At 61.6% G+C, this 26,258-nt stretch overlaps 1 protein-coding gene and 1 long non-coding RNA gene across 5 annotated transcripts in view; one reads left to right on the top strand and one right to left on the bottom strand.

Annotated features, from left to right (window-relative positions):
* Positions 1-26,258, top strand: part of LOC126946626 (uncharacterized) — a 120,153-nt gene that overhangs the window by 72,746 nt on the left and 21,149 nt on the right. Inside the window, exon 2 of one of the 4 annotated variants that reach the window (XM_050777187.1) lies at positions 15,025-15,303. The exons of 2 other annotated variants lie outside the window; for them this stretch is intronic. In XM_050777187.1, coding sequence (XP_050633144.1) covers positions 15,025-15,153 — 129 coding nt within the window. In that variant the 3' untranslated portion in view covers positions 15,154-15,303. Of the gene's footprint in view, positions 1-6,264; positions 6,543-15,024; positions 15,304-26,258 lie in introns of those variants that run through there. One more of the 4 variants, XM_050777189.1, reaches the window with a different exon arrangement.
* Positions 325-24,788, bottom strand: LOC126946633 (uncharacterized). The gene is made up of 3 exons (XR_007722726.1): positions 24,349-24,788; positions 3,249-3,893; positions 325-348 (listed from the first exon to the last, which is right to left on the bottom strand). It is a non-coding gene; the product is annotated as an uncharacterized LOC126946633 (long non-coding RNA).

Here is a 26,258-nt window from a genome sequence, read left to right as displayed (position 1 = left end):
AGGCTGGACGTAGAAATCCCACAGAGGCGTGCATGCCGTTGAGGGCTCGTGGGTGCCATGGAGGGGCGGTAGATGGCCCAGCCCCAAGTGTACCGATCTTCCTCCCCAAACCTATTCTGTGACGGAAACCCGATGTTCACCTCGTCAAGCAGTCAAGGCGTGGGCAGAGGCCTGACGTCTGCTGCAGGAACACAGTGACATTGAATGCTCTTCCCAAGACAGACAAATCACTAGGGACACACTATGCCAAGCTGCTACCTCCCTGGCCCTTTCCGGACTCTTTGACCCCCACGGACTTTCCCTAGGGATTTTCCACGACACACCACACTTTCTTCTCTCTCTCTCTCTCTCTCTCTCTCTCTCTCTCTCTCTCGCTCTCTCTGTCTCTCTCAATCCCATAATCACTCTCTCTCTCGTGCCAGGTTCGCGCCCAGCGCTCTCTCGCCCACTTCTACTGGGGCCTGCTTCCTCTCCTGCTCTCTCTGTCTCAACGTCATTGATTTTCTCGTACTGCCCGGGACGTCTTGCCCACGTGTGCCTTTAAAACGCTAAGAGATGCAACTGAACGTGTGAGACATGGCGCAGATAGGCCGAGAGGCGGCAAGAGAAATGCCCCAGAACTCAAGAACCCGGCCACGCCCTCCGCTTCTACCACCACCAGCAACACCAACCCAGGGGCCTGCTTTCGCGGTCCCCCTAGCCAAGGTGAGGCAAGTCCCACTTGAATGTCATCCGGTTCCTCTTGGGAACGCTGGACCGCGCTCAACCTTAACTGTGCGTTGAGGTGGAAGTTGGATTTCTCTTTGCATGACAGTGTCTCTGCACAAGGCCGTGGAGGGGCACACGGATCCACCTGGCTCGCTCTCTAGGTGGATTCAGGTGGAACGGAGGACCATGAACACTCAGGACTTTTTCTGCTTGGGCCCTGTGCTTTTCAGGTTTCGGGCCTAAGAGGCCCATCACCTCCTTATACCTTTTTTCTGAGTATTAAAAAAAAAAAAAAAAAAAAAAAAAAGAAACCTGGACATTCCACCTGTCACCTCAGAAGGGTCCTCGGTATTCCTTTTCTACTCCTGAATTCAGCGACATAGTGCTGATCTCCATCCATTGGACGCGAGTCCCCGTTCTCTTGGGGACTCCTGGACACTCTGGGAAACGCCAGAAAGCCTCGGGGAATGGCCCCGTCCGCTGCTGTACCAGACCGGGTCCTGCGAAAGATGCATCTTCCGAGCCTCCTCCCTGCACGTCCCGTTGGACCTGCCCCGATTCTACCTCAGGGACCCACTGGAGGAGAGGCACAGGGATGCTGCCTCAGCAGCAGACCCTTCTAGGGCTGAGCAGGCTGTCCCCAGGCAGGCAGAGTCCGACGGGTCCTTCCTCCTGGGACTCCAGCAGGCCTAGGAAAGCAGCGGTCCCCCTCGGCTGATGCCCAGAGAGACTCCATTACGCAAGCTTTGCCACCGAACCCATCGGTCGGTGCGCCTCTGATCACAGGCCAAGGGCCTGCGCACCCCCAAAGACAACCGGGGTCCCCGGAAGGCCCCCAGGCTGAAATGAGCACCACCGGGAATGGCCGGCCTCCAAGACAACTTGGGGGCATGGACACCACAAGACAGGGTCACAGGTCTCAACGAGGCGGATGCCTGGTGTCTGAGGGGGGCCGGGCCGGGCCTGGCCTCGCCTTGGCGTCCACCTCGTCTGGAAGCGTCTGGGTACGGGCCCCGCAGGATGCCCCGCGGCCCACCTTCCTCCCTAGGCCGCAAGGAGCAACACCCCGGCGCCGGCCAGTCCCGGCGGGCACCGGCGCCACTGGCCACGGAACTCAGCTCTGGCAGTGGCCCCTCCTCACTGGCGTGCAGTGCGGCCGAGGGAGCCTCCCGGGGCCGAGGACCCAACTAGGCCGTCACCCCGGGTGCTCCCACGGAAACGGGCACCAGGCAAACTGCCCACGGCCCCGAGCCCAGGCTCCTTGGCGGAGGCCTCCGCTAGTCCCGCCCAGATCATGGCCGCCACCAGCCTCCCGGGCCTTGGCTTCCTGTACGGCAACCGCCCGGCGTCCCGGCTGTCCAGCTAGACCTGGCGCCTGTGTCTGGGGCTTCCAGGGCGCGAACTGGCGGCGGACCCTGCTTCCCTCGGGCCTCCAGAGACCTCGGATCCGTCCGGGCACCGGTCCTAGTCCTGCCTGCTCCCCCAGGGCAGTCCCAAGCCACTCCTCCCCAGGCGAGCACAGGGACCGGTGCTCGATTGCCAAGCGGGTTCCTCTTGATGGCAGTATTGCTCCAGAAATGCCCACCTGCCCTTCCCCCATGTCCACTCCCTCCGCCCTCTGCGGAGGAAAAAAACGCCAAGAGCGCTCCGCACATGGCCCTTCAGCATCTCGGCCGCTTTGGGCCAGCTCTGGCCCACCTGCCGGACCCTGTCCTTGGCAGACGGGACTCGGCAGGGTCCTTCTACTAGCCTGCCTTCCTGACAAACCAGAAAGCGGTCCCCTTGGGCCGCCCTGGGGATGCAGCCGAACTAACCGCATCCCTAACCATGCCTTTGGGATGGGGAGGATGGTGGAACCCGCAGGGAAGAGAAGGAGACTGGGCACATAGTAGGATGCCAGCCCTAGCTCTGCCCTCCGGGACACAATTGCACTTGGGCGTACTCACGGGTCACTGCAAAGCCAGCTTGACCAAGAGGTCAAAGGCGACCGGCGTCCCACTGACCCCTGGGGTTTTGGCCTCAGACTTGAGGTGAACCTACAATTCCGGAAGAGCGGGACCGGGTCCCGGGCCCTTCCCTTGTGGCAGCAGCGGCAAGGTGCTGGTGGAAGAGCCCTGGCCAGCATAGGTCAGACAGGAGGGGAGCCAGCTGCCACCCCAAACACACCTGTCCTCCTCACACCTGGCCTACGTCCAACTCTCCACGGCCCTGCCCGGAAGGCTGGACGTAGAAATCCCACAGAGGCGTGCATGCCGTTGAGGGCTCGTGGGTGCCATGGAGGGGCGGTAGATGGCCCAGCCCCAAGTGTACCGATCTTCCTCCCCAAACCTATTCTGTGACGGAAACCCGATGTTCACCTCGTCAAGCAGTCAAGGCGTGGGCAGAGGCCTGACGTCTGCTGCAGGAACACAGTGACATTGAATGCTCTTCCCAAGACAGACAAATCACTAGGGACACACTATGCCAAGCTGCTACCTCCCTGGCCCTTTCCGGACTCTTTGACCCCCACGGACTTTCCCTAGGGATTTTCCACGACACACTTTCTTCTCTCTCTCTCTCTCTCTCTCTCTCTCTCTCTGTCTCTCGCTCTCTCTGTCTCTCTCAATCCCATAATCACTCTCTCTCTCGTGCCAGGTTCGCGCCCAGCGCTCTCTCGCCCACTTCTACTGGGGCCTGCTTCCTCTCCTGCTCTCTCTGTCTCAACGTCATTGATTTTCTCGTACTGCCCGGGACGTCTTGCCCACGTGTGCCTTTAAAACGCTAAGAGATGCAACTGAACGTGTGAGACATGGCGCAGATAGGCCGAGAGGCGGCAAGAGAAATGCCCCAGAACTCAAGAACCCGGCCACGCCCTCCGCTTCTACCACCACCAGCAACACCAACCCAGGGGCCTGCTTTCGCGGTCCCCCTAGGCAAGGTGAGGCAAGTCCCACTTGAATGTCATCCGGTTCCTCTTGGGAACGCTGGACCGCGCTCAACCTTAACTGTGCGTTAAGGTGGAAGTTGGATTTCTCTTTGCATGACAGTGTCTCTGCACAAGGCCGTGGAGGGGCACACGGATCCACCTGGCTCGCTCTCTAGGTGGATTCAGGTGGAACGGAGGACCATGAACACTCAGGACTTTTTCTGCTTGGGTCCTGTGCTTTTCAGGTTTCGGGCCTAAGAGGCCCATCACCTCCTTATACCTTTTTTCTGAGTATTAAAAAAAAAAAAAAAGAAAAAAAAAAAGAAACCTGGACATTCCACCTGTCACCTCAGAAGGGTCCTCGGTATTCCTTTTCTACTCCTGAATTCAGCGACATAGTGCTGATCTCCATCCATTGGACGCGAGTCCCCGTTCTCTTGGGGACTCCTGGACACTCTGGGAAACGCCAGAAAGCCTCGGGGAATGGCCCCGTCCGCTGCTGTACCAGACCGGGTCCTGCGAAAGATGCATCTTCCGAGCCTCCTCCCTGCACGTCCCGTTGGACCTGCCCCGATTCTACCTCAGGGACCCACTGGAGGAGAGGCACAGGGATGCTGCCTCAGCAGCAGACCCTTCTAGGGCTGAGCAGGCTGTCCCCAGGCAGGCAGAGTCCGACGGGTCCTTCCTCCTGGGACTCCAGCAGGCCTAGGAAAGCAGCGGTCCCCTCGGCTGATGCCCAGAGAGACTCCATTACGCAAGCTTTGCCACCGAACCCATCGGTCGGTGCGCCTCTGATCACAGGCCAAGGGCCTGCGCACCCCCAAAGACAACCGGGGTCCCCGGAAGGCCCCCAGGCTGAAATGAGCACCACCGGGAATGGCCGGCCTCCAAGACAACTTGGGGGCATGGACACCACAAGACAGGGTCACAGGTCTCAACGAGGCGGATGCCTGGTGTCTGAGGGGGGCCGGGCCGGGCCTGGCCTCGCCTTGGCGTCCACCTCGTCTGGAAGCGTCTGGGTACGGGCCCCGCAGGATGCCCCGCGGCCCACCTTCCTCCCTAGGCCGCAAGGAGCAACACCCCGGCGCCGGCCAGTCCCGGCGGGCACCGGCGCCACTGGCCACGGAACTCAGCTCTGGCAGTGGCCCCTCCTCACTGGCGTGCAGTGCGGCCGAGGGAGCCTCCCGGGGCCGAGGACCCAACTAGGCCGTCACCCCGGGTGCTCCCACGGAAACGGGCACCAGGCAAAACTGCCCACGGCCCCGAGCCCAGGCTCCTTGGCGGAGGCCTCCGCTAGTCCCGCCCAGATCATGGCCGCCACCAGCCTCCCGGGCCTTGGCTTCCTGTACGGCAACCGCCCGGCGTCCCGGCTGTCCAGCTAGACCTGGCGCCTGTGTCTGGGGCTTCCAGGGCGCGAACTGGCGGCGGACCCTGCTTCCCTCGGGCCTCCAGAGACCTCGGATCCGTCCGGGCACCGGTCCTAGTCCTGCCTGCTCCCCCAGGGCAGTCCCAAGCCACTCCTCCCCAGGCGAGCACAGGGACCGGTGCTCGATTGCCAAGCGGGTTCCTCTTGATGGCAGTATTGCTCCAGAAATGCCCACCTGCCCTTCCCCCATGTCCACTCCCTCCGCCCTCTGCGGAGGAAAAAACGCCAAGAGCGCTCCGCACATGGCCCTTCAGCATCTCGGCCGCTTTGGGCCAGCTCTGGCCCACCTGCCGGACCCTGTCCTTGGCAGACGGGACTCGGCAGGGTCCTTCTACTAGCCTGCCTTCCTGACAAACCAGAAAGCGGTCCCCTTGGGCCGCCCTGGGGATGCAGCCGAACTAACCGCATCCCTAACCATGCCTTTGGGATGGGGAGGATGGTGGAACCCGCAGGGAAGAGAAGGAGACTGGGCACATAGTAGGATGCCAGCCCTAGCTCTGCCCTCCGGGACACAATTGCACTTGGGCGTACTCACGGGTCACTGCAAAGCCAGCTTGACCAAGAGGTCAAAGGCGACCGGCGTCCCACTGACCCCTGGGGTTTTGGCCTCAGACTTGAGGTGAACCTACAATTCCGGAAGAGCGGGACCGGGTCCCGGGCCCTTCCCTTGTGGCAGCAGCGGCAAGGTGCTGGTGGAAGAGCCCTGGCCAGCATAGGTCAGACAGGAGGGGAGCCAGCTGCCACCCCAAACACACCTGTCCTCCTCACACCTGGCCTACGTCCAACTCTCCACGGCCCTGCCCGGAAGGCTGGACGTAGAAATCCCACAGAGGCGTGCATGCCGTTGAGGGCTCGTGGGTGCCATGGAGGGGCGGTAGATGGCCCAGCCCCAAGTGTACCGATCTTCCTCCCCAAACCTATTCTGTGACGGAAACCCGATGTTCACCTCGTCAAGCAGTCAAGGCGTGGGCAGAGGCCTGACGTCTGCTGCAGGAACACAGTGACATTGAATGCTCTTCCCAAGACAGACAAATCACTAGGGACACACTATGCCAAGCTGCTACCTCCCTGGCCCTTTCCGGACTCTTTGACCCCCACGGACTTTCCCTAGGGATTTTCCACGACACACTTTCTTCTCTCTCTCTCTCTCTCTCTCTCTCTCTCTCTCTGTCTCTCGCTCTCTCTGTCTCTCTCAATCCCATAATCACTCTCTCTCTCGTGCCAGGTTCGCGCCCAGCGCTCTCTCGCCCACTTCTACTGGGGCCTGCTTCCTCTCCTGCTATCTGTCTCAACGTCATTGATTTTCTCGTACTGCCCGGGACGTCTTGCCCACGTGTGCCTTTAAAACGCTAAGAGATGCAACTGAACGTGTGAGACATGGCGCAGATAGGCCGAGAGGCGGCAAGAGAAATGCCCCAGAACTCAAGAACCCGGCCACGCCCTCCGCTTCTACCACCACCAGCAACACCAACCCAGGGGCCTGCTTTCGCGGTCCCCCTAGGCAAGGTGAGGCAAGTCCCACTTGAATGTCATCCGGTTCCTCTTGGGAACGCTGGACCGCGCTCAACCTTAACTGTGCGTTAAGGTGGAAGTTGGATTTCTCTTTGCATGACAGTGTCTCTGCACAAGGCCGTGGAGGGGCACACGGATCCACCTGGCTCGCTCTCTAGGTGGATTCAGGTGGAACGGAGGACCATGAACACTCAGGACTTTTTCTGCTTGGGCCCTGTGCTTTTCAGGTTTCGGGCCTAAGAGGCCCATCACCTCCTTATACCTTTTTTCTGAGTATTAAAAAAAAAAAAAAAAAAAAAAAAAGAACCTGGACATTCCACCTGTCACCTCAGAAGGGTCCTCGGTATTCCTTTTCTACTCCTGAATTCAGCGACATAGTGCTGATCTCCATCCATTGGACGCGAGTCCCCGTTCTCTTGGGGACTCCTGGACACTCTGGGAAACGCCAGAAAGCCTCGGGGAATGGCCCCGTCCGCTGCTGTACCAGACCGGGTCCTGCGAAAGATGCATCTTCCGAGCCTCCTCCCTGCACGTCCCGTTGGACCTGCCCCGATTCTACCTCAGGGACCCACTGGAGGAGAGGCACAGGGATGCTGCCTCAGCAGCAGACCCTTCTAGGGCTGAGCAGGCTGTCCCCAGGCAGGCAGAGTCCGACGGGTCCTTCCTCCTGGGACTCCAGCAGGCCTAGGAAAGCAGCGGTCCCCCTCGGCTGATGCCCAGAGAGACTCCATTACGCAAGCTTTGCCACCGAACCCATCGGTCGGTGCGCCTCTGATCACAGGCCAAGGGCCTGCGCACCCCCAAAGACAACCGGGGTCCCCGGAAGGCCCCCAGGCTGAAATGAGCACCACCGGGAATGGCCGGCCTCCAAGACAACTTGGGGGCATGGACACCACAAGACAGGGTCACAGGTCTCAACGAGGCGGATGCCTGGTGTCTGAGGGGGGCCGGGCCGGGCCTGGCCTCGCCTTGGCGTCCACCTCGTCTGGAAGCGTCTGGGTACGGGCCCCGCAGGATGCCCCGCGGCCCACCTTCCTCCCTAGGCCGCAAGGAGCAACACCCCGGCGCCGGCCAGTCCCGGCGGGCACCGGCGCCACTGGCCACGGAACTCAGCTCTGGCAGTGGCCCCTCCTCACTGGCGTGCAGTGCGGCCGAGGGAGCCTCCCGGGGCCGAGGACCCAACTAGGCCGTCACCCCGGGTGCTCCCACGGAAACGGGCACCAGGCAAACTGCCCACGGCCCCGAGCCCAGGCTCCTTGGCGGAGGCCTCCGCTAGTCCCGCCCCAGATCATGGCCGCCACCAGCCTCCCGGGCCTTGGCTTCCTGTACGGCAACCGCCCGGCGTCCCGGCTGTCCAGCTAGACCTGGCGCCTGTGTCTGGGGCTTCCAGGGCGCGAACTGGCGGCGGACCCTGCTTCCCTCGGGCCTCCAGAGACCTCGGATCCGTCCGGGCACCGGTCCTAGTCCTGCCTGCTCCCCCAGGGCAGTCCCAAGCCACTCCTCCCCAGGCGAGCACAGGGACCGGTGCTCGATTGCCAAGCGGGTTCCTCTTGATGGCAGTATTGCTCCAGAAATGCCCACCTGCCCTTCCCCCATGTCCACTCCCTCCGCCCTCTGCGGAGGAAAAAAAACGCCAAGAGCGCTCCGCACATGGCCCTTCAGCATCTCGGCCGCTTTGGGCCAGCTCTGGCCCACCTGCCGGACCCTGTCCTTGGCAGACGGGACTCGGCAGGGTCCTTCTACTAGCCTGCCTTCCTGACAAACCAGAAAGCGGTCCCCTTGGGCCGCCCTGGGGATGCAGCCGAACTAACCGCATCCCTAACCATGCCTTTGGGATGGGGAGGATGGTGGAACCCGCAGGGAAGAGAAGGAGACTGGGCACATAGTAGGATGCCAGCCCTAGCTCTGCCCTCCGGGACACAATTGCACTTGGGCGTACTCACGGGTCACTGCAAAGCCAGCTTGACCAAGAGGTCAAAGGCGACCGGCGTCCCACTGACCCCTGGGGTTTTGGCCTCAGACTTGAGGTGAACCTACAATTCCGGAAGAGCGGGACCGGGTCCCGGGCCCTTCCCTTGTGGCAGCAGCGGCAAGGTGCTGGTGGAAGAGCCCTGGCCAGCATAGGTCAGACAGGAGGGGAGCCAGCTGCCACCCCAAAAACACACCTGTCCTCCTCACACCTGGCCTACGTCCAACTCTCCACGGCCCTGCCCGGAAGGCTGGACGTAGAAATCCCACAGAGGCGTGCATGCCGTTGAGGGCTCGTGGGTGCCATGGAGGGGCGGTAGATGGCCCAGCCCCAAGTGTACCGATCTTCCTCCCCAAACCTATTCTGTGACGGAAACCCGATGTTCACCTCGTCAAGCAGTCAAGGCGTGGGCAGAGGCCTGACGTCTGCTGCAGGAACACAGTGACATTGAATGCTCTTCCCAAGACAGACAAATCACTAGGGACACACTATGCCAAGCTGCTACCTCCCTGGCCCTTTCCGGACTCTTTGACCCCCACGGACTTTCCCTAGGGATTTTCCACGACACACTTTCTTCTCTCTCTCTGTCTCTCGCTCTCTCTCTCTCTGTCTCTCGCTCTCTCTGTCTCTCTCAATCCCATAATCACTCTCTCTCTCGTGCCAGGTTCGCGCCCAGCGCTCTCTCGCCCACTTCTACTGGGGCCTGTTCCTCTCCTGCTATCTGTCTCAACGTCATTGATTTTCTCGTACTGCCCGGGACGTCTTGCCCACGTGTGCCTTTAAAACGCTAAGAGATGCAACTGAACGTGTGAGACATGGCGCAGATAGGCCGAGAGGCGGCAAGAGAAATGCCCCAGAACTCAAGAACCCGGCCACGCCCTCCGCTTCTACCACCACCAGCAACACCAACCCAGGGGCCTGCTTTCGCGGTCCCCCTAGGCAAGGTGAGGCAAGTCCCACTTGAATGTCATCCGGTTCCTCTTGGGAACGCTGGACCGCGCTCAACCTTAACTGTGCGTTAAGGTGGAAGTTGGATTTCTCTTTGCATGACAGTGTCTCTGCACAAGGCCGTGGAGGGGCACACGGATCCACCTGGCTCGCTCTCTAGGTGGATTCAGGTGGAACGGAGGACCATGAACACTCAGGACTTTTTCTGCTTGGGCCCTGTGCTTTTCAGGTTTCGGGCCTAAGAGGCCCATCACCTCCTTATACCTTTTTTCTGAGTATTAAAAAAAAAAAAAAGAAAAAAAAAAAAAAACCTGGACATTCCACCTGTCACCTCAGAAGGGTCCTCGGTATTCCTTTTCTACTCCTGAATTCAGCGACATAGTGCTGATCTCCATCCATTGGACGCGAGTCCCCGTTCTCTTGGGGACTCCTGGACACTCTGGGAAACGCCAGAAAGCCTCGGGGAATGGCCCCGTCCGCTGCTGTACCAGACCGGGTCCTGCGAAAGATGCATCTTCCGAGCCTCCTCCCTGCACGTCCCGTTGGACCTGCCCCGATTCTACCTCAGGGACCCACTGGAGGAGAGGCACAGGGATGCTGCCTCAGCAGCAGACCCTTCTAGGGCTGAGCAGGCTGTCCCCAGGCAGGCAGAGTCCGACGGGTCCTTCCTCCTGGGACTCCAGCAGGCCTAGGAAAGCAGCGGTCCCCCTCGGCTGATGCCCAGAGAGACTCCATTACGCAAGCTTTGCCACCGAACCCATCGGTCGGTGCGCCTCTGATCACAGGCCAAGGGCCTGCGCACCCCCAAAGACAACCGGGGTCCCCGGAAGGCCCCCAGGCTGAAATGAGCACCACCGGGAATGGCCGGCCTCCAAGACAACTTGGGGGCATGGACACCACAAGACAGGGTCACAGGTCTCAACGAGGCGGATGCCTGGTGTCTGAGGGGGGCCGGGCCGGGCCTGGCCTCGCCTTGGCGTCCACCTCGTCTGGAAGCGTCTGGGTACGGGCCCCGCAGGATGCCCCGCGGCCCACCTTCCTCCCTAGGCCGCAAGGAGCAACACCCCGGCGCCGGCCAGTCCCGGCGGGCACCGGCGCCACTGGCCACGGAACTCAGCTCTGGCAGTGGCCCCTCCTCACTGGCGTGCAGTGCGGCCGAGGGAGCCTCCCGGGGCCGAGGACCCAACTAGGCCGTCACCCCGGGTGCTCCCACGGAAACGGGCACCAGGCAAACTGCCCACGGCCCCGAGCCCAGGCTCCTTGGCGGAGGCCTCCGCTAGTCCCGCCCAGATCATGGCCGCCACCAGCCTCCCGGGCCTTGGCTTCCTGTACGGCAACCGCCAGGCGTCCTGGCTGTCCAGCTAGACCTGGCGCCTGTGTCTGGGGCTTCCAGGGCGCGAACTGGCGGCGGACCCTGCTTCCCTCGGGCCTCCAGAGACCTCGGATCCGTCCGGGCACCGGTCCTAGTCCTGCCTGCTCCCCCAGGGCAGTCCCAAGCCACTCCTCCCCAGGCGAGCACAGGGACCGGTGCTCGATTGCCAAGCGGGTTCCTCTTGATGGCAGTATTGCTCCAGAAATGCCCACCTGCCCTTCCCCCATGTCCACTCCCTCCGCCCTCTGCGGAGGAAAAAAAACGCCAAGAGCGCTCCGCACATGGCCCTTCAGCATCTCGGCCGCTTTGGGCCAGCTCTGGCCCACCTGCCGGACCCTGTCCTTGGCAGACGGGACTCGGCAGGGTCCTTCTACTAGCCTGCCTTCCTGACAAACCAGAAAGCGGTCCCCTTGGGCCGCCCTGGGGATGCAGCCGAACTAACCGCATCCCTAACCATGCCTTTGGGATGGGGAGGATGGTGGAACCCGCAGGGAAGAGAAGGAGACTGGGCACATAGTAGGATGCCAGCCCTAGCTCTGCCCTCCGGGACACAATTGCACTTGGGCGTACTCACGGGTCACTGCAAAGCCAGCTTGACCAAGAGGTCAAAGGCGACCGGCGTCCCACTGACCCCTGGGGTTTTGGCCTCAGACTTGAGGTGAACCTACAATTCCGGAAGAGCGGGACCGGGTCCCGGGCCCTTCCCTTGTGGCAGCAGCGGCAAGGTGCTGGTGGAAGAGCCCTGGCCAGCATAGGTCAGACAGGAGGGGAGCCAGCTGCCACCCCAAACACACCTGTCCTCCTCACACCTGGCCTACGTCCAACTCTCCACGGCCCTGCCCGGAAGGCTGGACGTAGAAATCCCACAGAGGCGTGCATGCCGTTGAGGGCTCGTGGGTGCCATGGAGGGGCGGTAGATGGCCCAGCCCCAAGTGTACCGATCTTCCTCCCCAAACCTATTCTGTGACGGAAACCCGATGTTCACCTCGTCAAGCAGTCAAGGCGTGGGCAGAGGCCTGACGTCTGCTGCAGGAACACAGTGACATTGAATGCTCTTCCCAAGACAGACAAATCACTAGGGACACACTATGCCAAGCTGCTACCTCCCTGGCCCTTTCCGGACTCTTTGACCCCCACGGACTTTCCCTAGGGATTTTCCACGACACACTTTTCTTCTCTCTCTCTCTCTCTCTCTCTCTCTCTCTCTCTCGCTCTCTCTGTCTCTCTCAATCCCATAATCACTCTCTCTCTCGTGCCAGGTTCGCGCCCAGCGCTCTCTCGCCCACTTCTACTGGGGCCTGTTCCTCTCCTGCTCTCTGTCTCAACGTCATTGATTTTCTCGTACTGCCCGGGACGTCTTGCCCACGTGTGCCTTTAAAACGCTAAGAGATGCAACTGAACGTGTGAGACATGGCGCAGATAGGCCGAGAGGCGGCAAGAGAAATGCCCCAGAACTCAAGAACCCGGCCACGCCCTCCGCTTCTACCACCACCAGCAACACCAACCCAGGGGCCTGCTTTAGCGGTCCCCCTAGGCAAGGTGAGGCAAGTCCCACTTGAATGTCATCCGGTTCCTCTTGGGAACGCTGGACCGCGCTCAACCTTAACTGTGCGTTAAGGTGGAAGTTGGATTTCTCTTTGCATGACAGTGTCTCTGCACAAGGCCGTGGAGGGGCACACGGATCCACCTGGCTCGCTCTCTAGGTGGATTCAGGTGGAACGGAGGACCATGAACACTCAGGACTTTTTCTGCTTGGGCCCTGTGCTTTTCAGGTTTCGGGCCTAAGAGGCCCATCACCTCCTTATACCTTTTTTCTGAGTATTAAAAAAAAAAAAAAGAAAAAAAAAAAGAAACCTGGACATTCCACCTGTCACCTCAGAAGGGTCCTCGGTATTCCTTTTCTACTCCTGAATTCAGCGACATAGTGCTGATCTCCATCCATTGGACGCGAGTCCCCGTTCTCTTGGGGACTCCTGGACACTCTGGGAAACGCCAGAAAGCCTCGGGGAATGGCCCCGTCCGCTGCTGTACCAGACCGGGTCCTGCGAAAGATGCATCTTCCGAGCCTCCTCCCTGCACGTCCCGTTGGACCTGCCCCGATTCTACCTCAGGGACCCACTGGAGGAGAGGCACAGGGATGCTGCCTCAGCAGCAGACCCTTCTAGGGCTGAGCAGGCTGTCCCCAGGCAGGCAGAGTCCGACGGGTCCTTCCTCCTGGGACTCCAGCAGGCCTAGGAAAGCAGCGGTCCCCCTCGGCTGATGCCCAGAGAGACTCCATTACGCAAGCTTTGCCACCGAACCCATCGGTCGGTGCGCCTCTGATCACAGGCCAAGGGCCTGCGCACCCCCAAAGACAACCGGGGTCCCCGGAAGGCCCCCAGGCTGAAATGAGCACCACCGGGAATGGCCGGCCTCCAAGACAACTTGGGGGCATGGACACCACAAGACAGGGTCACAGGTCTCAACGAGGCGGATGCCTGGTGTCTGAGGGGGGCCGGGCCGGGCCTGGCCTCGCCTTGGCGTCCACCTCGTCTGGAAGCGTCTGGGTACGGGCCCCGCAGGATGCCCCGCGGCCCACCTTCCTCCCTAGGCCGCAAGGAGCAACACCCCGGCGCCGGCCAGTCCCGGCGGGCACCGGCGCCACTGGCCACGGAACTCAGCTCTGGCAGTGGCCCCTCCTCACTGGCGTGCAGTGCGGCCGAGGGAGCCTCCCGGGGCCGAGGACCCAACTAGGCCGTCACCCCGGGTGCTCCCACGGAAACGGGCACCAGGCAAACTGCCCACGGCCCCGAGCCCAGGCTCCTTGGCGGAGGCCTCCGCTAGTCCCGCCCAGATCATGGCCGCCACCAGCCTCCCGGGCCTTGGCTTCCTGTACGGCAACCGCCAGGCGTCCTGGCTGTCCAGCTAGACCTGGCGCCTGTGTCTGGGGCTTCCAGGGCGCGAACTGGCGGCGGACCCTGCTTCCCTCGGGCCTCCAGAGACCTCGGATCCGTCCGGGCACCGGTCCTAGTCCTGCCTGCTCCCCCAGGGCAGTCCCAAGCCACTCCTCCCCAGGCGAGCACAGGGACCGGTGCTCGATTGCCAAGCGGGTTCCTCTTGATGGCAGTATTGCTCCAGAAATGCCCACCTGCCCTTCCCCCATGTCCACTCCCTCCGCCCTCTGCGGAGGAAAAAAACGCCAAGAGCGCTCCGCACATGGCCCTTCAGCATCTCGGCCGCTTTGGGCCAGCTCTGGCCCACCTGCCGGACCCTGTCCTTGGCAGACGGGACTCGGCAGGGTCCTTCTACTAGCCTGCCTTCCTGACAAACCAGAAAGCGGTCCCCTTGGGCCGCCCTGGGGATGCAGCCGAACTAACCGCATCCCTAACCATGCCTTTGGGATGGGGAGGATGGTGGAACCCGCAGGGAAGAGAAGGAGACTGGGCACATAGTAGGATGCCAGCCCTAGCTCTGCCCTCCGGGACACAATTGCACTTGGGCGTACTCACGGGTCACTGCAAAGCCAGCTTGACCAAGAGGTCAAAGGCGACCGGCGTCCCACTGACCCCTGGGGTTTTGGCCTCAGACTTGAGGTGAACCTACAATTCCGGAAGAGCGGGACCGGGTCCCGGGCCCTTCCCTTGTGGCAGCAGCGGCAAGGTGCTGGTGGAAGAGCCCTGGCCAGCATAGGTCAGACAGGAGGGGAGCCAGCTGCCACCCCAAACACACCTGTCCTCCTCACACCTGGCCTACGTCCAACTCTCCACGGCCCTGCCCGGAAGGCTGGACGTAGAAATCCCACAGAGGCGTGCATGCCGTTGAGGGCTCGTGGGTGCCATGGAGGGGCGGTAGATGGCCCAGCCCCAAGTGTACCGATCTTCCTCCCCAAACCTATTCTGTGACGGAAACCCGATGTTCACCTCGTCAAGCAGTCAAGGCGTGGGCAGAGGCCTGACGTCTGCTGCAGGAACACAGTGACATTGAATGCTCTTCCCAAGACAGACAAATCACTAGGGACACACTATGCCAAGCTGCTACCTCCCTGGCCCTTTCCGGACTCTTTGACCCCCACGGACTTTCCCTAGGGATTTTCCACGACACACTTTCTTCTCTCTCTCTCTCTCTCTCTCTCTCTCTCTCTCTCTCTCTGTCTCTCGCTCTCTCTGTCTCTCTCAATCCCATAATCACTCTCTCTCTCGTGCCAGGTTCGCGCCCAGCGCTCTCTCGCCCACTTCTACTGGGGCCTGTTCCTCTCCTGCTATCTCTGTCTCAACGTCATTGATTTTCTCGTACTGCCCGGGACGTCTTGCCCACGTGTGCCTTTAAAACGCTAAGAGATGCAACTGAACGTGTGAGACATGGCGCAGATAGGCCGAGAGGCGGCAAGAGAAATGCCCCAGAACTCAAGAACCCGGCCACGCCCTCCGCTTCTACCACCACCAGCAACACCAACCCAGGGGCCTGCTTTCGCGGTCCCCCTAGGCAAGGTGAGGCAAGTCCCACTTGAATGTCATCCGGTTCCTCTTGGGAACGCTGGACCGCGCTCAACCTTAACTGTGCGTTAAGGTGGAAGTTGGATTTCTCTTTGCATGACAGTGTCTCTGCACAAGGCCGTGGAGGGGCACACGGATCCACCTGGCTCGCTCTCTAGGTGGATTCAGGTGGAACGGAGGACCATGAACACTCAGGACTTTTTCTGCTTGGGCCCTGTGCTTTTCAGGTTTCGGGCCTAAGAGGCCCATCACCTCCTTATACCTTTTTTCTGAGTATTAAAAAAAAAAAAAAAGAAAAAAAAAAAGAAACCTGGACATTCCACCTGTCACCTCAGAAGGGTCCTCGGTATTCCTTTTCTACTCCTGAATTCAGCGACATAGTGCTGATCTCCATCCATTGGACGCGAGTCCCCGTTCTCTTGGGGACTCCTGGACACTCTGGGAAACGCCAGAAAGCCTCGGGGAATGGCCCCGTCCGCTGCTGTACCAGACCGGGTCCTGCGAAAGATGCATCTTCCGAGCCTCCTCCCTGCACGTCCCGTTGGACCTGCCCCGATTCTACCTCAGGGACCCACTGGAGGAGAGGCACAGGGATGCTGCCTCAGCAGCAGACCCTTCTAGGGCTGAGCAGGCTGTCCCCAGGCAGGCAGAGTCCGACGGGTCCTTCCTCCTGGGACTCCAGCAGGCCTAGGAAAGCAGCGGTCCCCCTCGGCTGATGCCCAGAGAGACTCCATTACGCAAGCTTTGCCACCGAACCCATCGGTCGGTGCGCCTCTGATCACAGGCCAAGGGCCTGCGCACCCCCAAAGACAACCGGGGTCCCCGGAAGGCCCCCAGGCTGAAATGAGCACCACCGGGAATGGCCGGCCTCCAAGACAACTTGGGGGCATGGACACCACAAGACAGGGTCACAGGTCTCAACGAGGCGGATGCCTGGTGTCTGAGGGGGGCCGGGCCGGGCCTGGCCTCGCCTTGGCGTCCACCTCGTCTGGAAGCGTCTGGGTACGGGCCCCGCAGGATGCCCCGCGGCCCACCTTCCTCCCTAGGCCGCAAGGAGCAACACCCCGGCGCCGGCCAGTCCCGGCGGGCACCGGCGCCACTGGCCACGGAACTCAGCTCTGGCAGTGGCCCCTCCTCACTGGCGTGCAGTGCGGCCGAGGGAGCCTCCCGGGGCCGAGGACCCAACTAGGCCGTCACCCCGGGTGCTCCCACGGAAACGGGCACCAGGCAAACTGCCCACGGCCCCGAGCCCAGGCTCCTTGGCGGAGGCCTCCGCTAGTCCCGCCCAGATCATGGCCGCCACCAGCCTCCCGGGCCTTGGCTTCCTGTACGGCAACCGCCCGGCGTCCCGGCTGTCCAGCTAGACCTGGCGCCTGTGTCTGGGGCTTCCAGGGCGCGAACTGGCGGCGGACCCTGCTTCCCTCGGGCCTCCAGAGACCTCGGATCCGTCCGGGCACCGGTCCTAGTCCTGCCTGCTCCCCCAGGGCAGTCCCAAGCCACTCCTCCCCAGGCGCGAGCACAGGGACCGGTGCTCGATTGCCAAGCGGGTTCCTCTTGATGGCAGTATTGCTCCAGAAATGCCCACCTGCCCTTCCCCCATGTCCACTCCCTCCGCCCTCTGCGGAGGAAAAAACGCCAAGAGCGCTCCGCACATGGCCCTTCAGCATCTCGGCCGCTTTGGGCCAGCTCTGGCCCACCTGCCGGACCCTGTCCTTGGCAGACGGGACTCGGCAGGGTCCTTCTACTAGCCTGCCTTCCTGACAAACCAGAAAGCGGTCCCCTTGGGCCGCCCTGGGGATGCAGCCGAACTAACCGCATCCCTAACCATGCCTTTGGGATGGGGAGGATGGTGGAACCCGCAGGGAAGAGAAGGAGACTGGGCACATAGTAGGATGCCAGCCCTAGCTCTGCCCTCCGGGACACAATTGCACTTGGGCGTACTCACGGGTCACTGCAAAGCCAGCTTGACCAAGAGGTCAAAGGCGACCGGCGTCCCACTGACCCCTGGGGTTTTGGCCTCAGACTTGAGGTGAACCTACAATTCCGGAAGAGCGGGACCGGGTCCCGGGCCCTTCCCTTGTGGCAGCAGCGGCAAGGTGCTGGTGGAAGAGCCCTGGCCAGCATAGGTCAGACAGGAGGGGAGCCAGCTGCCACCCCAAACACACCTGTCCTCCTCACACCTGGCCTACGTCCAACTCTCCACGGCCCTGCCCGGAAGGCTGGACGTAGAAATCCCACAGAGGCGTGCATGCCGTTGAGGGCTCGTGGGTGCCATGGAGGGGCGGTAGATGGCCCAGCCCCAAGTGTACCGATCTTCCTCCCCAAACCTATTCTGTGACGGAAACCCGATGTTCACCTCGTCAAGCAGTCAAGGCGTGGGCAGAGGCCTGACGTCTGCTGCAGGAACACAGTGACATTGAATGCTCTTCCCAAGACAGACAAATCACTAGGGACACACTATGCCAAGCTGCTACCTCCCTGGCCCTTTCCGGACTCTTTGACCCCCACGGACTTTCCCTAGGGATTTTCCACGACACACTTTCTTCTCTCTCTCTGTCTCTCGCTCTCTCTCTCTCTGTCTCTCGCTCTCTCTGTCTCTCTCAATCCCATAATCACTCTCTCTCTCGTGCCAGGTTCGCGCCCAGCGCTCTCTCGCCCACTTCTACTGGGGCCTGTTCCTCTCCTGCTATCTGTCTCAACGTCATTGATTTTCTCGTACTGCCCGGGACGTCTTGCCCACGTGTGCCTTTAAAACGCTAAGAGATGCAACTGAACGTGTGAGACATGGCGCAGATAGGCCGAGAGGCGGCAAGAGAAATGCCCCAGAACTCAAGAACCCGGCCACGCCCTCCGCTTCTACCACCACCAGCAACACCAACCCAGGGGCCTGCTTTAGCGGTCCCCCTAGGCAAGGTGAGGCAAGTCCCACTTGAATGTCATCCGGTTCCTCTTGGGAACGCTGGACCGCGCTCAACCTTAACTGTGCGTTAAGGTGGAAGTTGGATTTCTCTTTGCATGACAGTGTCTCTGCACAAGGCCGTGGAGGGGCACACGGATCCACCTGGCTCGCTCTCTAGGTGGATTCAGGTGGAACGGAGGACCATGAACACTCAGGACTTTTTCTGCTTGGGCCCTGTGCTTTTCAGGTTTCGGGCCTAAGAGGCCCATCACCTCCTTATACCTTTTTTCTGAGTATTAAAAAAAAAAAAAAAAAAAAAAAAAAAGAAACCTGGACATTCCACCTGTCACCTCAGAAGGGTCCTCGGTATTCCTTTTCTACTCCTGAATTCAGCGACATAGTGCTGATCTCCATCCATTGGACGCGAGTCCCCGTTCTCTTGGGGACTCCTGGACACTCTGGGAAACGCCAGAAAGCCTCGGGGAATGGCCCCGTCCGCTGCTGTACCAGACCGGGTCCTGCGAAAGATGCATCTTCCGAGCCTCCTCCCTGCACGTCCCGTTGGACCTGCCCCGATTCTACCTCAGGGACCCACTGGAGGAGAGGCACAGGGATGCTGCCTCAGCAGCAGACCCTTCTAGGGCTGAGCAGGCTGTCCCCAGGCAGGCAGAGTCCGACGGGTCCTTCCTCCTGGGACTCCAGCAGGCCTAGGAAAGCAGCGGTCCCCCTCGGCTGATGCCCAGAGAGACTCCATTACGCAAGCTTTGCCACCGAACCCATCGGTCGGTGCGCCTCTGATCACAGGCCAAGGGCCTGCGCACCCCCAAAGACAACCGGGGTCCCCGGAAGGCCCCCAGGCTGAAATGAGCACCACCGGGAATGGCCGGCCTCCAAGACAACTTGGGGGCATGGACACCACAAGACAGGGTCACAGGTCTCAACGAGGCGGATGCCTGGTGTCTGAGGGGGGCCGGGCCGGGCCTGGCCTCGCCTTGGCGTCCACCTCGTCTGGAAGCGTCTGGGTACGGGCCCCGCAGGATGCCCCGCGGCCCACCTTCCTCCCTAGGCCGCAAGGAGCAACACCCCCGGCGCCGGCCAGTCCCGGCGGGCACCGGCGCCACTGGCCACGGAACTCAGCTCTGGCAGTGGCCCCTCCTCACTGGCGTGCAGTGCGGCCGAGGGAGCCTCCCGGGGCCGAGGACCCAACTAGGCCGTCACCCCGGGTGCTCCCACGGAAACGGGCACCAGGCAAAAACTGCCCACGGCCCCGAGCCCAGGCTCCTTGGCGGAGGCCTCCGCTAGTCCCGCCCAGATCATGGCCGCCACCAGCCTCCCGGGCCTTGGCTTCCTGTACGGCAACCGCCCGGCGTCCCGGCTGTCCAGCTAGACCTGGCGCCTGTGTCTGGGGCTTCCAGGGCGCGAACTGGCGGCGGACCCTGCTTCCCTCGGGCCTCCAGAGACCTCGGATCCGTCCGGGCACCGGTCCTAGTCCTGCCTGCTCCCCCAGGGCAGTCCCAAGCCACTCCTCCCCAGGCGAGCACAGGGACCGGTGCTCGATTGCCAAGCGGGTTCCTCTTGATGGCAGTATTGCTCCAGAAATGCCCACCTGCCTTCCCCCATGTCCACTCCCTCCGCCCTCTGCGGAGGAAAAAACGCCAAGAGCGCTCCGCACATGGCCCTTCAGCATCTCGGCCGCTTTGGGCCAGCTCTGGCCCACCTGCCGGACCCTGTCCTTGGCAGACGGGACTCGGCAGGGTCCTTCTACTAGCCTGCCTTCCTGACAAACCAGAAAGCGGTCCCCTTGGGCCGCCCTGGGGATGCAGCCGAACTAACCGCATCCCTAACCATGCCTTTGGGATGGGGAGGATGGTGGAACCCGCAGGGAAGAGAAGGAGACTGGGCACATAGTAGGATGCCAGCCCTAGCTCTGCCCTCCGGGACACAATTGCACTTGGGCGTACTCACGGGTCACTGCAAAGCCAGCTTGACCAAGAGGTCAAAGGCGACCGGCGTCCCACTGACCCCTGGGGTTTTGGCCTCAGACTTGAGGTGAACCTACAATTCCGGAAGAGCGGGACCGGGTCCCGGGCCCTTCCCTTGTGGCCAGCAGCGGCAAGGTGCTGGTGGAAGAGCCCTGGCCAGCATAGGTCAGACAGGAGGGGAGCCAGCTGCCACCCCAAACACACCTGTCCTCCTCACACCTGGCCTACGTCCAACTCTCCACGGCCCTGCCCGGAAGGCTGGACGTAGAAATCCCACAGAGGCGTGCATGCCGTTGAGGGCTCGTGGGTGCCATGGAGGGGCGGTAGATGGCCCAGCCCCAAGTGTACCGATCTTCCTCCCCAAACCTATTCTGTGACGGAAACCCGATGTTCACCTCGTCAAGCAGTCAAGGCGTGGGCAGAGGCCTGACGTCTGCTGCAGGAACACAGTGACATTGAATGCTCTTCCCAAGACAGACAAATCACTAGGGACACACTATGCCAAGCTGCTACCTCCCTGGCCCTTTCCGGACTCTTTGACCCCCACGGACTTTCCCTAGGGATTTTCCACGACACACTTTCTTCTTTCTCTCTCTCTCTCTCTCTCTCTCTCTCTCTCTGTCTCTCGCTCTCTCTGTCTCTCTCAATCCCATAATCACTCTCTCTCTCGTGCCAGGTTCGCGCCCAGCGCTCTCTCGCCCACTTCTACTGGGGCCTGTTCCTCTCCTGCTATCTGTCTCAACGTCATTGATTTTCTCGTACTGCCCGGGACGTCTTGCCCACGTGTGCCTTTAAAACGCTAAGAGATGCAACTGAACGTGTGAGACATGGCGCAGATAGGCCGAGAGGCGGCAAGAGAAATGCCCCAGAACTCAAGAACCCGGCCACGCCCTCCGCTTCTACCACCACCACCAGCAACACCAACCCAGGGGCCTGCTTTCGCGGTCCCCCTAGGCAAGGTGAGGCAAGTCCCACTTGAATGTCATCCGGTTCCTCTTGGGAACGCTGGACCGCGCTCAACCTTAACTGTGCGTTAAGGTGGAAGTTGGATTTCTCTTTGCATGACAGTGTCTCTGCACAAGGCCGTGGAGGGGCACACGGATCCACCTGGCTCGCTCTCTCTAGGTGGATTCAGGTGGAACGGAGGACCATGAACACTCAGGACTTTTTCTGCTTGGGCCCTGTGCTTTTCAGGTTTCGGGCCTAAGAGGCCCATCACCTCCTTATACCTTTTTTCTGAGTATTAAAAAAAAAAAAAAAAAAAAAAAAAAAAGAAACCTGGACATTCCACCTGTCACCTCAGAAGGGTCCTCGGTATTCCTTTTCTACTCCTGAATTCAGCGACATAGTGCTGATCTCCATCCATTGGACGCGAGTCCCCGTTCTCTTGGGGACTCCTGGACACTCTGGGAAACGCCAGAAAGCCTCGGGGAATGGCCCCGTCCGCTGCTGTACCAGACCGGGTCCTGCGAAAGATGCATCTTCCGAGCCTCCTCCCTGCACGTCCCGTTGGACCTGCCCCGATTCTACCTCAGGGACCCACTGGAGGAGAGGCACAGGGATGCTGCCTCAGCAGCAGACCCTTCTAGGGCTGAGCAGGCTGTCCCCAGGCAGGCAGAGTCCCGACGGGTCCTTCCTCCTGGGACTCCAGCAGGCCTAGGAAAGCAGCGGTCCCCCTCGGCTGATGCCCAGAGAGACTCCATTACGCAAGCTTTGCCACCGAACCCATCGGTCGGTGCGCCTCTGATCACAGGCCAAGGGCCTGCGCACCCCCAAAGACAACCGGGGTCCCCGGAAGGCCCCCAGGCTGAAATGAGCACCACCGGGAATGGCCGGCCTCCAAGACAACTTGGGGGCATGGACACCACAAGACAGGGTCACAGGTCTCAACGAGGCGGATGCCTGGTGTCTGAGGGGGGCCGGGCCGGGCCTGGCCTCGCCTTGGCGTCCACCTCGTCTGGAAGCGTCTGGGTACGGGCCCCGCAGGATGCCCCGCGGCCCCCACCTTCCTCCCTAGGCCGCAAGGAGCAACACCCCGGCGCCGGCCAGTCCCGGCGGGCACCGGCGCCACTGGCCACGGAACTCAGCTCTGGCAGTGGCCCCTCCTCACTGGCGTGCAGCAGTGCGGCCGAGGGAGCCTCCCGGGGCCGAGGACCCAACTAGGCCGTCACCCCGGGTGCTCCCACGGAAACGGGCACCAGGCAAACTGCCCACGGCCCCGAGCCCAGGCTCCTTGGCGGAGGCCTCCGCTAGTCCCGCCCAGATCATGGCCGCCACCAGCCTCCCGGGCCTTGGCTTCCTGTACGGCAACCGCCCGGCGTCCCGGCTGTCCAGCTAGACCTGGCGCCTGTGTCTGGGGCTTCCAGGGCGCGAACTGGCGGCGGACCCTGCTTCCCTCGGGCCTCCAGAGACCTCGGATCCGTCCGGGCACCGGTCCTAGTCCTGCCTGCTCCCCCAGGGCAGTCCCAAGCCACTCCTCCCCAGGCGAGCACAGGGACCGGTGCTCGATTGCCAAGCGGGTTCCTCTTGATGGCAGTATTGCTCCAGAAATGCCCACCTGCCCTTCCCCCATGTCCACTCCCTCCGCCCTCTGCGGAGGAAAAAAACGCCAAGAGCGCTCCGCACATGGCCCTTCAGCATCTCGGCCGCTTTGGGCCAGCTCTGGCCCACCTGCCGGACCCTGTCCTTGGCAGACGGGACTCGGCAGGGTCCTTCTACTAGCCTGCCTTCCTGACAAACCAGAAAGCGGTCCCCTTGGGCCGCCCTGGGGATGCAGCCGAACTAACCGCATCCCTAACCATGCCTTTGGGATGGGGAGGATGGTGGAACCCGCAGGGAAGAGAAGGAGACTGGGCACATAGTAGGATGCCAGCCCTAGCTCTGCCCTCCGGGACACAATTGCACTTGGGCGTACTCACGGGTCACTGCAAAGCCAGCTTGACCAAGAGGTCAAAGGCGACCGGCGTCCCACTGACCCCTGGGGTTTTGGCCTCAGACTTGAGGTGAACCTACAATTCCGGAAGAGCGGGACCGGGTCCCGGGCCCTTCCCTTGTGGCAGCAGCGGCAAGGTGCTGGTGGAAGAGCCCTGGCCAGCATAGGTCAGACAGGAGGGGAGCCAGCTGCCACCCCAAACACACCTGTCCTCCTCACACCTGGCCTACGTCCAACTCTCCACGGCCCTGCCCGGAAGGCTGGACGTAGAAATCCCACAGAGGCGTGCATGCCGTTGAGGGCTCGTGGGTGCCATGGAGGGGCGGTAGATGGCCCAGCCCCAAGTGTACCGATCTTCCTCCCCAAACCTATTCTGTGACGGAAACCCGATGTTCACCTCGTCAAGCAGTCAAGGCGTGGGCAGAGGCCTGACGTCTGCTGCAGGAACACAGTGACATTGAATGCTCTTCCCAAGACAGACAAATCACTAGGGACACACTATGCCAAGCTGCTACCTCCCTGGCCCTTTCCGGACTCTTTGACCCCCACGGACTTTCCCTAGGGATTTTCCACGACACACTTTCTTCTCTCTCTCTCTCTCTCTCTCTCTCTCTCTCTCTCTCTCGCTCTCTCTGTCTCTCTCAATCCCATAATCACTCTCTCTCTCGTGCCAGGTTCGCGCCCAGCGCTCTCTCGCCCACTTCTACTGGGGCCTGTTCCTCTCCTGCTATCTGTCTCTCAACGTCATTGATTTTCTCGTACTGCCCGGGACGTCTTGCCCACGTGTGCCTTTAAAACGCTAAGAGATGCAACTGAACGTGTGAGACATGGCGCAGATAGGCCGAGAGGCGGCAAGAGAAATGCCCCAGAACTCAAGAACCCGGCCACGCCCTCCGCTTCTACCACCACCAGCAACACCAACCCAGGGGCCTGCTTTCGCGGTCCCCCTAGGCAAGGTGAGGCAAGTCCCACTTGAATGTCATCCGGTTCCTCTTGGGAACGCTGGACCGCGCTCAACCTTAACTGTGCGTTAAGGTGGAAGTTGGATTTCTCTTTGCATGACAGTGTCTCTGCACAAGGCCGTGGAGGGGCACACGGATCCACCTGGCTCGCTCTCTAGGTGGATTCAGGTGGAACGGAGGACCATGAACACTCAGGACTTTTTCTGCTTGGGCCCTGTGCTTTTCAGGTTTCGGCCTAAGAGGCCCATCACCTCCTTATACCTTTTTTCTGAGTATTAAAAAAAAAAAAAAAAAAAAAAAAAAAGAAACCTGGACATTCCACCTGTCACCTCAGAAGGGTCCTCGGTATTCCTTTTCTACTCCTGAATTCAGCGACATAGTGCTGATCTCCATCCATTGGACGCGAGTCCCCGTTCTCTTGGGGACTCCTGGACACTCTGGGAAACGCCAGAAAGCCTCGGGGAATGGCCCCGTCCGCTGCTGTACCAGACCGGGTCCTGCGAAAGATGCATCTTCCGAGCCTCCTCCCTGCACGTCCCGTTGGACCTGCCCCGATTCTACCTCAGGGACCCACTGGAGGAGAGGCACAGGGATGCTGCCTCAGCAGCAGACCCTTCTAGGGCTGAGCAGGCTGTCCCCAGGCAGGCAGAGTCCGACGGGTCCTTCCTCCTGGGACTCCAGCAGGCCTAGGAAAGCAGCGGTCCCCCTCGGCTGATGCCCAGAGAGACTCCTCCATTACGCAAGCTTTGCCACCGAACCCATCGGTCGGTGCGCCTCTGATCACAGGCCAAGGGCCTGCGCACCCCCCCAAAGACAACCGGGGTCCCCGGAAGGCCCCCAGGCTGAAATGAGCACCACCGGGAATGGCCGGCCTCCAAGACAACTTGGGGGCATGGACACCACAAGACAGGGTCACAGGTCTCAACGAGGCGGATGCCTGGTGTCTGAGGGGGGCCGGGCCGGGCCTGGCCTCGCCTTGGCGTCCACCTCGTCTGGAAGCGTCTGGGTACGGGCCCCGCAGGATGCCCCGCGGCCCACCTTCCTCCCTAGGCCGCAAGGAGCAACACCCCGGCGCCGGCCAGTCCCGGCGGGCACCGGCGCCACTGGCCACGGAACTCAGCTCTGGCAGTGGCCCCTCCTCACTGGCGTGCAGTGCGGCCGAGGGAGCCTCCCGGGGCCGAGGACCCAACTAGGCCGTCACCCCGGGTGCTCCCACGGAAACGGGCACCAGGCAAACTGCCACGGCCCCGAGCCCAGGCTCCTTGGCGGAGGCCTCCGCTAGTCCCGCCCAGATCATGGCCGCCACCAGCCTCCCGGGCCTTGGCTTCCTGTACGGCAACCGCCAGGGCGTCCTGGCTGTCCAGCTAGACCTGGCGCCTGTGTCTGGGGCTTCCAGGGCGCGAACTGGCGGCGGACCCTGCTTCCCTCGGGCCTCCAGAGACCTCGGATCCGTCCGGGCACCGGTCCTAGTCCTGCCTGCTCCCCCAGGGCAGTCCCAAGCCACTCCTCCCCAGGCGAGCACAGGGACCGGTGCTCGATTGCCAAGCGGGTTCCTCTTGATGGCAGTATTGCTCCAGAAATGCCCACCTGCCCTTCCCCCATGTCCACTCCCTCCGCCCTCTGCGGAGGAAAAAACGCCAAGAGCGCTCCGCACATGGCCCTTCAGCATCTCGGCCGCTTTGGGCCAGCTCTGGCCCACCTGCCGGACCCTGTCCTTGGCAGACGGGACTCGGCAGGGTCCTTCTACTAGCCTGCCTTCCTGACAAACCAGAAAGCGGTCCCCTTGGGCCGCCCTGGGGATGCAGCCGAACTAACCGCATCCCTAACCATGCCTTTGGGATGGGGAGGATGGTGGAACCCGCAGGGAAGAGAAGGAGACTGGGCACATAGTAGGATGCCAGCCCTAGCTCTGCCCTCCGGGACACAATTGCACTTGGGCGTACTCACGGGTCACTGCAAAGCCAGCTTGACCAAGAGGTCAAAGGCGACCGGCGTCCCACTGACCCCTGGGGTTTTGGCCTCAGACTTGAGGTGAACCTACAATTCCGGAAGAGCGGGACCGGGTCCCGGGCCCTTCCCTTGTGGCAGCAGCGGCAAGGTGCTGGTGGAAGAGCCCTGGCCAGCATAGGTCAGACAGGAGGGGAGCCAGCTGCCACCCCAAACACACCTGT

This window comes from Macaca thibetana, chromosome X, assembly GCF_024542745.1.
Source record: "Macaca thibetana thibetana isolate TM-01 chromosome X, ASM2454274v1, whole genome shotgun sequence".
Classification (NCBI taxonomy): Eukaryota; Metazoa; Chordata; class Mammalia; order Primates; family Cercopithecidae; genus Macaca; species Macaca thibetana.
Note: the sequence above shows the minus strand (reverse complement) of the source record. Positions and strands in the feature narration are given on the sequence as shown.